This window comes from Cyprinodon tularosa, unplaced genomic scaffold (genome assembly GCF_016077235.1).
Source record: "Cyprinodon tularosa strain WSP-4 unplaced genomic scaffold, ASM1607723v1 ctg280, whole genome shotgun sequence".
Taxonomy (NCBI): Eukaryota; Metazoa; Chordata; class Actinopteri; order Cyprinodontiformes; family Cyprinodontidae; genus Cyprinodon; species Cyprinodon tularosa.
In genome coordinates, this window is record NW_024038986.1 from 208,849 (window position 1) to 220,762 (window position 11,914).

Sequence of the window (11,914 nt, forward strand, 5' to 3'; positions counted from 1 at the left end):
GTAGCTGTTATGATGCTTTGGGCTAAAGAGACAATACTGATGGAAATAGAACTGATCACCCTTTCAAACTCTTCTCTAGAAGTATCAAAGTCATATTTTTCCATAAAGACCTCATAAGAGTAAAATCCACCATTTGCATTCATCAGAACATTTATTGTGTTAAGATTGTATATATATATAGATTGCTAAAAGATTAGAGGGGAAGATGTTCCACACGCTGTTTGGACAATTAAGGAACCTTTAATCCAGTTGATTCGTTAAGCAATTTAAACTTTCCAATAGTTGAAAGACTTTTTATTTTTATTCTGTGGAAAATCTAATTTTAGAAGAATTGTTTTGTGATCATTTATTATTGTGGGACAAATTATTACTTCTGTAACTTGTTGAATTAAATCGTTTGTGATCAGCCAAAAAGCAATACGAGAGCAGTAAGGCAGATTTTTGTTGCTCCATGTGTATTTTTTCTCACATGGATTACAGTATCTCCATATGCCAACCAAATTTAGTCTAGTGCAAAAATTCTCAACGATTATTTTCTTTATCTGTGGGTTTTAAGGGATGTCTATCCAATTTCCTAAGACCACATGATATTGAAATCTCCATCTAAATCCCTCACCTCTCTCTGTTCTATCCAATTCAAAATAGAAGAATTGTGTGAGCTGCTCCTCCTCAGCCCACTGGACCTTTTTTTTCTTCTTGCCGTTGTTTGTGGGCGTGTTGGGCTCCTCCGCTGTAACAGACATGGTTTGACATGATGAACACAAAAACTCCTCGTATCAAACAGCCGTTCCAACAAACCAAAAAACTTTTCTAGTTACTTGTGCTTAAACTCACGTTGGGCTGGAGTTATCTCGGCTTCGATGCCTTCGTTGGAGCTCCAGGGAGTATTTAGAGGTTTGTGCTTTTTCTCTGGAGGTGCATCGTCTGAGGGGCCGGAGCTACAGAGGAAAACCCACAGCGATCAGAACCAGAATCAGCAGCCTGACAGGAAAAATCACCAGATTTCAAACAGAACGCAGCGCCTTACCTCGGCCTCTTCAGCTGCGGCCACTTTAGGATGGATTTCTCCCCCAGCTGAGGTGCAGGGGTCTTCTTTTTAGGAGGGGTAGGGTTGGTATCCTCCATCTCCAGCCCTTGTTTCCTCTTTTTATCTAAAGAAAGGAACCGTGTTTAGAAGGCGGAAAGTTCAGTCTGGAAACAGAGAAACCATGGAGGTCCGTACCACCAGGCGAGTTACTGCTGCTCCGCTTGGAGGCGCAGTGGGCGCTGATGGTAGCCAGCCAGCCATCTACCAGGGCACCTGCCAGCTTCCTCACATCTAAAAACAAAGAGTTACAAACTGTTAAAGCTGCGCCTCAAACTAGTGTTAATTTCGTTAACGAAAACTAGACAAGACGAGACGAAAATCCCCACTGATAAACGATAACTGGGAGTAAATCAGAAATAATTTTCGTGGACTAATAAAGACGAGACAAAACCAAATGCTTGATTTTAGTCGAAGGGAAGGAATGTGGCCACATGGTAGCTGGAAAAAACACAACAAACCTGAAGAGACACGTCGCAGTTCACCACAAAGACATTACGGTAAGTTAACAGAAAGATTGGTGGTGGTTGTTTATAATGTAACACTAAATCAACGGCTATAATTTCCCAATGATAAACTAACTAATGTTGGCTAACTTTCATAGCATTTAGTATCCAGGGTGGCTACGTTACGTTAGCTTGTTAGCACGTAGCGACCGTAGCAACTTGTTGATAGAACTTAGATATGTTATACTGGCCGGGCAACTATAGTTTCAGTTAAATTGCCAGTTTGATTAAAGCAGACAGACGCTTTAGGTAATCTAGGAGCTGCAAGTGAACTACAGCTAACACAAAACACCTCGGCAGCTACATATGTATGCTAAATGCTAAAACGAACTGAAACTATTTATCAGGATAAGACCAAATAAAAATAATATGCCACACATAATTCAGAACAACTTTAACCTAGATTTTCATACACAAAATAGCCATTGCTACGGGAACCACTGCAGGGACTGGGATGCAAACATCAATATTAATACAACCAAAATGCTGGCACACATAAAAATGTCTGCAATTTATTCCTGCATAAAATGATAGTTAGGTTGTTTGTATGAGTTTGAAAAGGATTGTCAAATGTAGTTTTTACAGAGACTTAGTTTTTGTTAAGGAAAAAAACAGACCTATATGCTACTTATACACTTGGAATTCCTGTTATGCTGTTTATCTATCCTGACATTGTATTAATTTCTGTTCCAGATTGAAGATACACCACCACCAACAACCTACCAGCCACCCAGAATCAATGACAGGCCAGCTATAGCTGGCAGGAAAGCACTTTTGTTCTATCAGTTGGAGTTTTTTTTTTTCACAACATTGATCTCAAATCTATTTATTTTATTATTCTATGTGAACTAGCTTTAAACAGCCAGCACTTGTGTTATGTTCATAAGACACTTTATTTTATTTATTTGTTTCCTTTGTCAGGTGTATTTTATTTATTTTAATGCAAGCATTTGTGTTTGTGTCTTTGAACCTTAACAATGTTCAAAATAAATATGCAAATATTGTCAGAACATCTTCCATGTCTGCATGTGTTCCTTAAAATTGTGTTTTTTTTTTTAATCAAAAAGATGAGAAAACGTTGAAATGTGAAATAATTTTAGGAAATGTTAAATATTATCTGCTGACAAAAAAGTAAAAGGTTAAAATTATGTTCCAACTAAAACTAGACTAAAATGTTGACGGTTTTTGTTGACTAAAACTAAACTAATAAAATTATGTTTTCTTGAACTAAAATAAAGATTAAAATGCTCTGACTTATAGTCGACTAAAACTAGACTAAATAAAAATGGGATGATGTCAACTAAATGTGATAAAAACTAAAAATCGATGCTGAAACTGGACTAAAACTAAAACTAAATTTAAAAATGGCTGCTAAAATGAACACTACCTCAAACCAACATTCATGCTGTCTTCAGTCTCAAACTCACCTTCAGTTTCTCCACTTTTACTCAGCTGCTTCACGAACTTGGCTGCGTTGTTCTGGGGAAAAACATCAGAGTGGGTGAAGGTTGCCAAAAGTGACTAAAACCCCAAAACCCGGATAGAGAATCTGAAGGCGCTACCTGTGTGAGGTGCTTCACTTTGAGAGGCAGCTTCTGCAGCGTGAGCAGGATGAGCTGCAGCAGCGGGGTGTTGTTGGTGCTTTCAGAGTGGGTGAGCCAGGAGGAGAGCAGCTGGAAGCCTCCCACTTTGATGAACCTGGATGAAGGGGAAGCTTGTTTTAACCACCAGCTGGTGCTACTAGAAGAGCTGCTTCTTTTTCCTGGGCCTGAACTAAACCTCATTATTTATTGTATCTGTAGGAGACCCACCTTTGGAGAATATCGTTAGATTGTGTCTGCAGCAGCACGTTGAGGCAGACACTCATGCTGGCCATCGTGGTAGAAGCTTTCATCAAGCTGAGAAAGAAAAGACAAAAATGAGTACCGTATTTTCACGACTATAAGGCGCACTTAAACGTCTTTTTTTCCCTCAAAATGTGCGGTGCGCCCTTTGGTGCGGTGCGCCCTATGTGTGTTGTAACTGCGACTTTTGAGACCACCTCATTGAGGAGATGATGAAAGAGTGGCTGAATGTAAGGAGACCAGGTGTTTTTTTTCCACTCATCACCATCGCTGTTAATATGTGACTCCACAACCCAGTCTCATGGGAAAATGTACCCCCACTACATTGGTCCACACTGCAAAACGTAGTGGAGGTACATTAATGGCCATTTTTTTGTGGTACTGTTACGTTTCTTCTACCTATACGCTTTCTATTGTTTTACCTCCTAGTCACGTGACTTTCAAGATTCCAGCTGGGAGAAGAAAAAAATATATATAGATGGCTGACATTCGCTCATTTTTTGTGGAAAGATTAATAACTTGAGTTTGTTTTTGCATTAAAATGAGTTTTGATTACATTTCTAGTGAGAAATGTATAGTTTGTTGCCAGAATATTTACTCAGGGAATGTACATATTCACTTGCTTGTTCGTTTCTTGCAAAGATTTTTCAAGATAATGTGAAACTGTAACGTTTTGGTATAAACATGGCTGAGATTTCTCTAACTTTTAGTGGGAAAATCAATAATTTCAATCAGTTTCTGCATTTAATGCCATTTTTCAATTTCTTTCCTGTTGTTGTATGTTGTATGTATGTTCACGAAGTAAATATTATGTAAATAAACCCTACACTTCTCGCTATAAATGTGATCAAAACCCATTTAAATGCAGAAACTGATTGAAATTATTGATTTTCCCACTAAAAGTTAGAGAAATCTCAGCCATGTTTATACCAAAACGTTACAGTTTCACATTATCTTGAAAAATCTTTGCAAGAAACGAACAAGCAAGTGAATATGTACATTCCCTGAGTAAATATTCTGGCAACAAACTATACATTTCTCACTAGAAATGTAATCAAAACTCATTTTAATGCAAAAACAAACTCAAGTTATTAATCTTTCCACAAAAAATGAGCGAATGTCAGCCATCTATATATATTTTTTTCTTCTCCCAGCTGGAATCTTGAAAGTCACGTGACTAGGACGTAAAACAATAGAAAGCGTATAGGTAGAAGAAACGTAACAGTACCACAAAAAAATGGCCATTAATGTACCTCCACTACGTTTTGCAGTGTGGACCAACGTAGTGGGGGTACATTTTCCCATGAGACTGGGTTGGACTCCATGCGTGCCCATCTCACAGCTGATGTGAAAAACATGGGGAAACAAATTAACCCTGTGCTCGCTGTTCAACCGCTCGACATCGGTGTGAACGGGACGCAGCAGGTGCAGCAGAAGCAGCAAGTTTACATGCAAAGTCAACGGTTGACACGCGTATAGGTGCAGCAAAAGGTCCCGCAGCGCGTTTTGAGCAGCAGGAGCGTTTAAGCATCTGCCAACGCGCTGCTGCTGCTCGAGATGGAAAAATTTAAGTTTTGCTGCTGGACGCGCCGCATCAACCAATCAGAGAAGTTGATCTGGGAGCTGACAGCGAGACAGACACAGCGCTCTGATGACATATGATATTAACGCAAATGAAAAAGGCTGGATGGATGAGGAGATGATGAAAGCGTGGCTGAGGGAGGTGTATGTGAGGAGAACAGGTGGTTTTTTCCACGCATCACCATCGCAGTTAATCTGTGACTCCATGCGTGCCCATCTCACAGCTGATGAGAAAAACATGGTGAATCAAATAAAAGCTGTGCTCGCCGTTATCCCGGGGGTCTGACAAAGGAACTTCAACCGCTCGACATCGGTGTGAAGCGCCCGTTCAAAGTAAGGCTGCGAGCGGCGTGGAAGCGATGGATGACCGACAGAGACCACAGTTTCAGGATAAGTGGAAGGCAGCACCGGGCAAGTTACGCCACCGTTTGCGGATGGATTGTAGATGCTTGGACTAACGTGTCTGCTGGCTCTGTTGTTATAGCTTTCGCAAAAGCCGGCATTATTTCTGAGGAGCCGCGCTGCACGGAAAGTGACTCTGACAGCAAAGAAGGGGAAATTGGCATGTCTGATTTAGCGCAGCTGTTTAATTCAGAAACAGAGGATGATGACTTTGATGGGTTTGATTAATACTTTGTAATAAATACATGAATAAAGCACAAACATACTCAGTTTTGCTCCCGCTCTATTTTTCTACCTGAAAACTTAATTCAACAGCAGCCTCTGGGCGGGTCTCCTCCTCTTCACCGCGGTGGCTGGCAGGTGTTTTTTCATCTAAATAATCTAAATCTTGCAGCTATATTTGCTGTGATCAGTGGGAATAAAGTAGTTTTTATATGTTTTTAAGTGAGAAAGTCCACCTGAAAACTTAATAATTGCAGTCAGTTCATCCAGATTATCTATTTCTGTCGGAGGCGCTCAGACCCCCACATACCAGCGGTGCGCTGACAGCAGAAATCTCTTCATCAGCAGCCTCTAGGCTGGGTAGCCTCCAGGTTCACCGCGGCTGCTGGCAGGTGTTTTTCATCTAAATAATTTAAACTGCAGGCACCTGGATACCGGTAATAAAAGCGAACATAATCCGTCGGCAGGTTTCAGGATTTTAAGTTAATTTAGGAGTGATCACAGCGCTGTGTCATCTGCAATGTGTCTGTCTCACGGCCAGCTCCCTGCAGGTTTGATTTATACTTTGTAATAAATACATGAATAAAGCACAGTCATACTCAGTTTTGCCCCCGCTGTATTTTTAAATACGCAGTAGAGGTATTTAAAGGTAGTAGAGGACATGTACCTGTATATAAAAAACGCGCCCTATAGTCTGGTGCGCCTTATGTGTGTGTTAAATACAGAAATGGGACACATAACTGAGACTGCGCCTTTTAGTACGGTGCGCCTTATGGTCGTGAAAATACGGTAGATGGGTTGATGACAGAAGGAGGAACGGAGGCTGCACCATCAGAGGGGAGCATCTCACCTGAACATCTGGGGAACTTCCTCCAGACTGCGGAGCTCTCCATCCTTTCCCAGCAGGGACTCCATGCGTTCCAAAACCACCTTGGAGTCAAGAGATTCCTCCGCCATGTCTAAAACACACACACAGTTGCTGCTATTTTTCTCACATCCATTACCGTAAACATGTCCAGAGCTGTTATTGATTTTTTATTTTTCAGATACAGAGTATTATATTGTAAAACACTTCAATACTCTATTTGTTTTATTTTCCTATCTGTTATCTTTTTACACTTTTCTAAGGTGACGGCTTCTACTATAACCTTTGCTGCTGTAAACATCACAATATCCCCATTGTGGGACAATAAAGGGATTTTCCATGTATTCTATTCTGTTCTATTTCTCCACATCATCAACATAGAGGCCTGCGGCTGAGGGGTCGGAAAAGTTCAATGATCCAAAGGGAAAAACAGCCTTGGTCCTGCAGGAGACCAGGTGAAATTCAACTGAGCAGGTACCCGTGTTACTGAGGCAGTAGAAGTTTTATAATGTCTCACACCCAGAGACGTACGCAGGGCCCAAAAAATACTGAGGTCAATAGTCATAACTTCTAGGCTGGTTCGGCAGCGTGCTCCCCCAAGAGTTCTTTTTAATTCCATTATTTAAATCTGGCCATTTTCAGAGTCTTAAGAACAAAAACATCAGTGTGACTTTAGAAAAGGCAGCGCAAGCGACAGGAAACGCGCATGCTCGCTAAGGGCACGTAACAGCCGCCCTGTGCTCGCGCCACAGGGGAACTACGGAGAGCGTGAAGGATCAAATGTTAGCCTATATGGAGAAAGGGAGAAATCGGTCGGTATGTATGTATGTATGTGTGTGTGTGTGTGTGTGTGTGGATGGATGGATAGATGTTGCAGTAACCCAAACACACAGAATTTCAGAATTAGACATCCCCAGTTATTAATTTCATACACTCACAGATCTGAACGTCCTGTTAAAAAACTTCATACCCATGAGTAGAGGTAATGCAGCCTGATGATATTTACACCGCATCAGATAGCGTTCCCCCCATGTTAAGCAGGGGGAACGCTATCTGCCGGGGTTTATAGGCCCGTCAGATAGCGTTCCCCCCTGATGTCATTTACGTTGAGTTGCAATAACTGCAAAACTCTCTGCAGGTTCTTGTCTTTGTCGTTCGCTCTATTCAGCTGGCTTTGGAAACACACAGCGTGAAGGTGGGGGCTGGGTGGTGAGGGTTACGGGGGCGAGAAATGCAAAAGTAGTTACTTTTACTAGAAAATAGTTACTTTTATTGTGGAGTAACTCAGTTCATAACTCAGTTACTTTTTGGAAGAAGTAACTAACTAAATATAACTAATTGCTTTTTCAAAGTAACGTGCCCAACACTGATTACGACGGAGTATCAGGGCCAGGCTAGAGTTTTTTTTGTAATTCGAGAATAAAGTAATAAAATTAGGAGAATAAAATCACAACAGTACGAGAATGATGTCGTAATATTAGAATAAAGTCCTAATATTATGAGAATAAAGTTGTATTTTTATAGCAACACTTTCAAGAAGCATGGTCTTCCCTAAAATGTGGAATGTCGAGCATCATGTGAAGTTATACTTTGGCATTGGTTTGACAAATGAGGAAATATTTTAGCACAGAAGCATCAAATTGGGCAGGATGTGGAAATGGACTCAGGTTGCTGTTTGGTGGTGATGGTCGGAGCTCGAAATGTTCTTTCTGAAACGGCTCGTAGTTTAATGAGTTCATTCTCGTTATTTTTCAACTTTATTCTCATAATTTCATGACTTTATTCTTGTAAATTAACAACTTTATTCTTAGACTCATACAACCTGTATTGTCATTTTGTATACACAAGAGTGCATACAAATCAAAATTTTGTTTTGTACAACTTTCATGACATTTAAATTCCTTAAAGTGCAGCAGTGATCAAATGTAAACAGTGTGGGAGAAAAAAAACATGGTGCAAAAACCCATTGATGTGGAAGTCCAGAGCATTTAATATATATAGTGCAATTATGCATTGTTTTGGTTTTATCAGTGTGATGCATTTCTGTGACATGATTTAGAGTTTTCACAACAGTTCAGCTGTTGAAAGTCTACCCTGGGTCTCGAACCAACAACCACAGGAGTGAAGGTCAATGTCTTACAGCTGACGCCACTAGCAATTGTAATATATTATATCATAATATTACGACTTTATTCTCGTATTTAAAAACAGAAAAAATCTAGCCTGGCCCTAATGCTCCGTTGTTCTTTCGCCTATAGCAGGAGATGGAGCGGGGACCCCCTAATTATATATATTGTATGAAATTGTGTTAAATCAAACTGGTCCTATAGTCCATCTATTACAGAAGGACTCATGTCACGAAAGTAATTTCACCCTGGGATTATTAAAGTACTTCTGACTCTGGTTCTTTGTTGATGGGACAGGTGCTGTGAATGAAACGGTGCCCAGCTTGAAAGAGCTCCTGTGTGTCGCTGAATGTGAGCATTGATGACTGAAAGACATCTTCTGCCTCCATTTATCTGTTTACTACAGTGTGCTGAATTCATGTTAATGTGGATTTAAAGAGATTTCAATTAGGGGGAAAAATTGCAGGGGGAAATATAAACAAAAAAGGTTAATCAACCAAAACTTTCATGACCCCCATGCAGTACCTCCATGGACCCCTAAGGGTCACGGACCCCCTGTTCAAGACCATCGGCCTATCGGTCTCCGCCAATTGACGTCAATTGTTTACCTCAGGCGCGGTGCATCGTGGGAAAACCACCATATTAGGTGGAAAGTCGAGATAACCCACATGCGGCTGTTCTTTCGGCACAATTATTTACCAGAAATGACACGATCGTGTTGTGTGAGAGGCTGCCAGTCCCGGTGTCGTGCCAAGGTAGTTATCCCAGCGAAAATTTGTATCTCTTCGTCGGGAGCGCGCACGGAGTAGGAAGAACAACCCGAGTTAACTCCGCTTCAATTCCAACGTGCAGAACTTGAAATTTGAAAGGTTTTACGTGTATGAAAGTTGAGCTTCACTGTTTGATTCTTTACTTCACATATTATAGCAGAATATCGCCAGTGATATTGATTTAAAACTAATAATAAAACACAAACGTTTGCTTGAAAGCTGGTCGCTGACAGCAGTGTCTACTCCTTCCTCTGAAAGCAAACAGATCCTTGTTCTTTTCCACACCTTCCTTAAAAAAATCTCTCATTGTTTCAGTGTCCAAATGTTCTCATCCCATTGAAAACTGTTGTAAACCATATACTTGTAATAAAAATGAAATAGAAAATGGAGTGCACGTGTAATCATTAAAGACTATATGCAGAAGGAAAATAAATTTTTTTCCTGGTTGAAATTTAGTACTTAAATCTATATTTGTGTTTATAGTAACGTACAATTTATCTATGTTGTACTATCCTTAATAAACAGTTTGTCTTCTAACATCAGCCGTTTTATTTCATCCCATATTGTCAGAACTGGCAGAATGGGATGAAATAAAACCTGCTGTAATCTGTTCCCCCTGTCTAAATCAGGCAAAAAAGGTCCCAGCTTTTTCATTTTTGGCTTATAAGCATCTTTTATGATGACAACTAACCCCTGAAACTTTGGAGTTGATTGACCTTTATTTCTTAAAGTTAAAAGGGGGGAACAGATTATAGCAGGCCACCTGCTATAATCTGTTCCTCCTATCTAAATCAGGCAAAAAAGGAGCCATTTGTGAAGATGAGGAGATCATAAGGATCTATGCCGTTAATATCCGACAGTTTCGACAAGTAACGTTCCCTGGCCTCGTTATTAAGTTTTTGCCGGTACGGTAATTTCGCATTCTGCCTACTTTTTTCCATATAGTCAGAGAAACAAACTCAATCCTTTAGCCCTTCGTTTAGCTATGCTGAGGTTGTTTACACTACGCCTTTTCCACCAAAAATGGCGTCTTAGCAACAAATGTCACGTGACTGGCGGAGACCGCTAGGCACCGCTCCGCTCAGCGTAATGTGTTGAGCAGGTGCAGAATCAATTTTAATCAACTTTAACTCGCTGAATATTGAATTAATTTTCTCGGTTATGTTTATTTGCTAAAAAAAACAAATGGTTCAGTTTATTCAAATATTTTTAGTGGGGTTAAGAGTAATAGAAAATTCTGATAAGATGTATGCATGTTGCAAAGCACAGCCGTCAGCCGCCCATACATTTTTATATTTTCTATACACAAACATATTTATACAGGTATACAATCTTTATTTGCAGATTTAGAACATTCTATGAGGCTTTATGCCCCACAACTACAGTATCATACCAGCTGTTAGCTAGCTACTGATAACTAGCCATAACCCACAACAACTTCATTGGATTAATTTCAATTTACATACTTCCAAAATGTACTTACTATTGATATTATTGGAAATTCCAACGATACGAGTTATTTGAAGTTAGGCCAATGTTCAGTCTCAGGCAAAACTGCAAAAATACAGAAAGAAAAACACAACTTAACTTTCAGCTGAATGGTAAACACCCCCCCGTCCTCCATTATCATTAGGAAATTGTATTTTGAACAGCAGAAAATTTGGTATTTAAAAATTGCTGACATTTTTACCCTTCCCAAATGTTACTGACTTCTCTTACCTTCGTCCAAACGCGGGAACACGCTCTAAAGAGAACGATTGTTATATACACTGAACGGCTTTGTTGTGACGACCAACAATTTTTACCGATTTGAACGAAAATAGAATTGTGGACTAACTGCCACTCAAGGGGTTAATGGCGCATTTCATATTTGAACAATAATAGATTAAACCGGCCGTTTTCATTCTCATTTCGTAGATAATAAAATCTTTATTACATTTCTACTGGTTAAACAAGGTTTTGAGCAGCATTTCAATTAGAAATTCATATTATAATTTTCTTTCAATGAATAACAATTAATAATTAATTTCAATTAATAACAATACTACATAATAACTTTACTCTTGTAAATCCCCAAAACAAATGTTTCCTCTATAGATAATACTGATTATTAAAGAGTAATCCTTAAACATGCTGAATAATAATTATATACTGTATAAAGTATTTGTACAACATATTACAGTATATTCATATAAAACTTTGTGTTAATCATATTAATAAATAATTGCAAAATATATAACTTCGCATATATCTATAAGCTTGAGCTCAGTTTAAATTATTTTAGTCTGAGTAAATATGTTTGTTTTGTTCTTTTAAGGGGTTGTCACATGTAAGAGATTATTGTGATATTGATTTGTCTTCTATGGGATTAAAATGAGATCTGAGGCGCCTCCTATTCATTCTGACAGCAGCTGCCTGAACTGTGGTCTGATCCAAGATGACCGCCCTATAGGCATGTCGGCCTCGCTGCCTGCAGCGTCCAATAAGACATCTATACATATTAAGGCAAGAACA

At 39.5% G+C, this 11,914-nt stretch overlaps 1 protein-coding gene across 2 annotated transcripts; it reads right to left on the minus strand.

The window, feature by feature from the left end:
* Nucleotides 1–531: 531 nt before the first annotated feature.
* On the minus strand, nucleotides 532–10,967 carry LOC119786880 (serine/threonine-protein phosphatase 1 regulatory subunit 10-like). Of its 2 annotated transcripts, XM_038290444.1 has the most exons (9): nucleotides 10,884–10,967; nucleotides 6,490–6,598; nucleotides 3,402–3,488; nucleotides 3,153–3,288; nucleotides 3,018–3,069; nucleotides 1,223–1,318; nucleotides 1,028–1,151; nucleotides 835–938; nucleotides 532–730 (listed from the first exon to the last, which is right to left on the minus strand). In XM_038290444.1, exons 2-9 carry the CDS (start codon nucleotides 6,594–6,596, stop codon nucleotides 552–554), a joined length of 885 nt encoding a protein of 294 aa, XP_038146372.1. In that variant the 5' UTR covers nucleotides 6,597–6,598; nucleotides 10,884–10,967; the 3' UTR covers nucleotides 532–551. The 2 variants fall into 2 exon arrangements, with proteins under 2 accessions (XP_038146372.1, XP_038146371.1); XM_038290443.1 differs by lacking the exon at nucleotides 10,884–10,967 and having other exon boundaries at nucleotides 6,490–6,655.
* Between the last annotated feature and the right edge of the window lie 947 nt (nucleotides 10,968–11,914).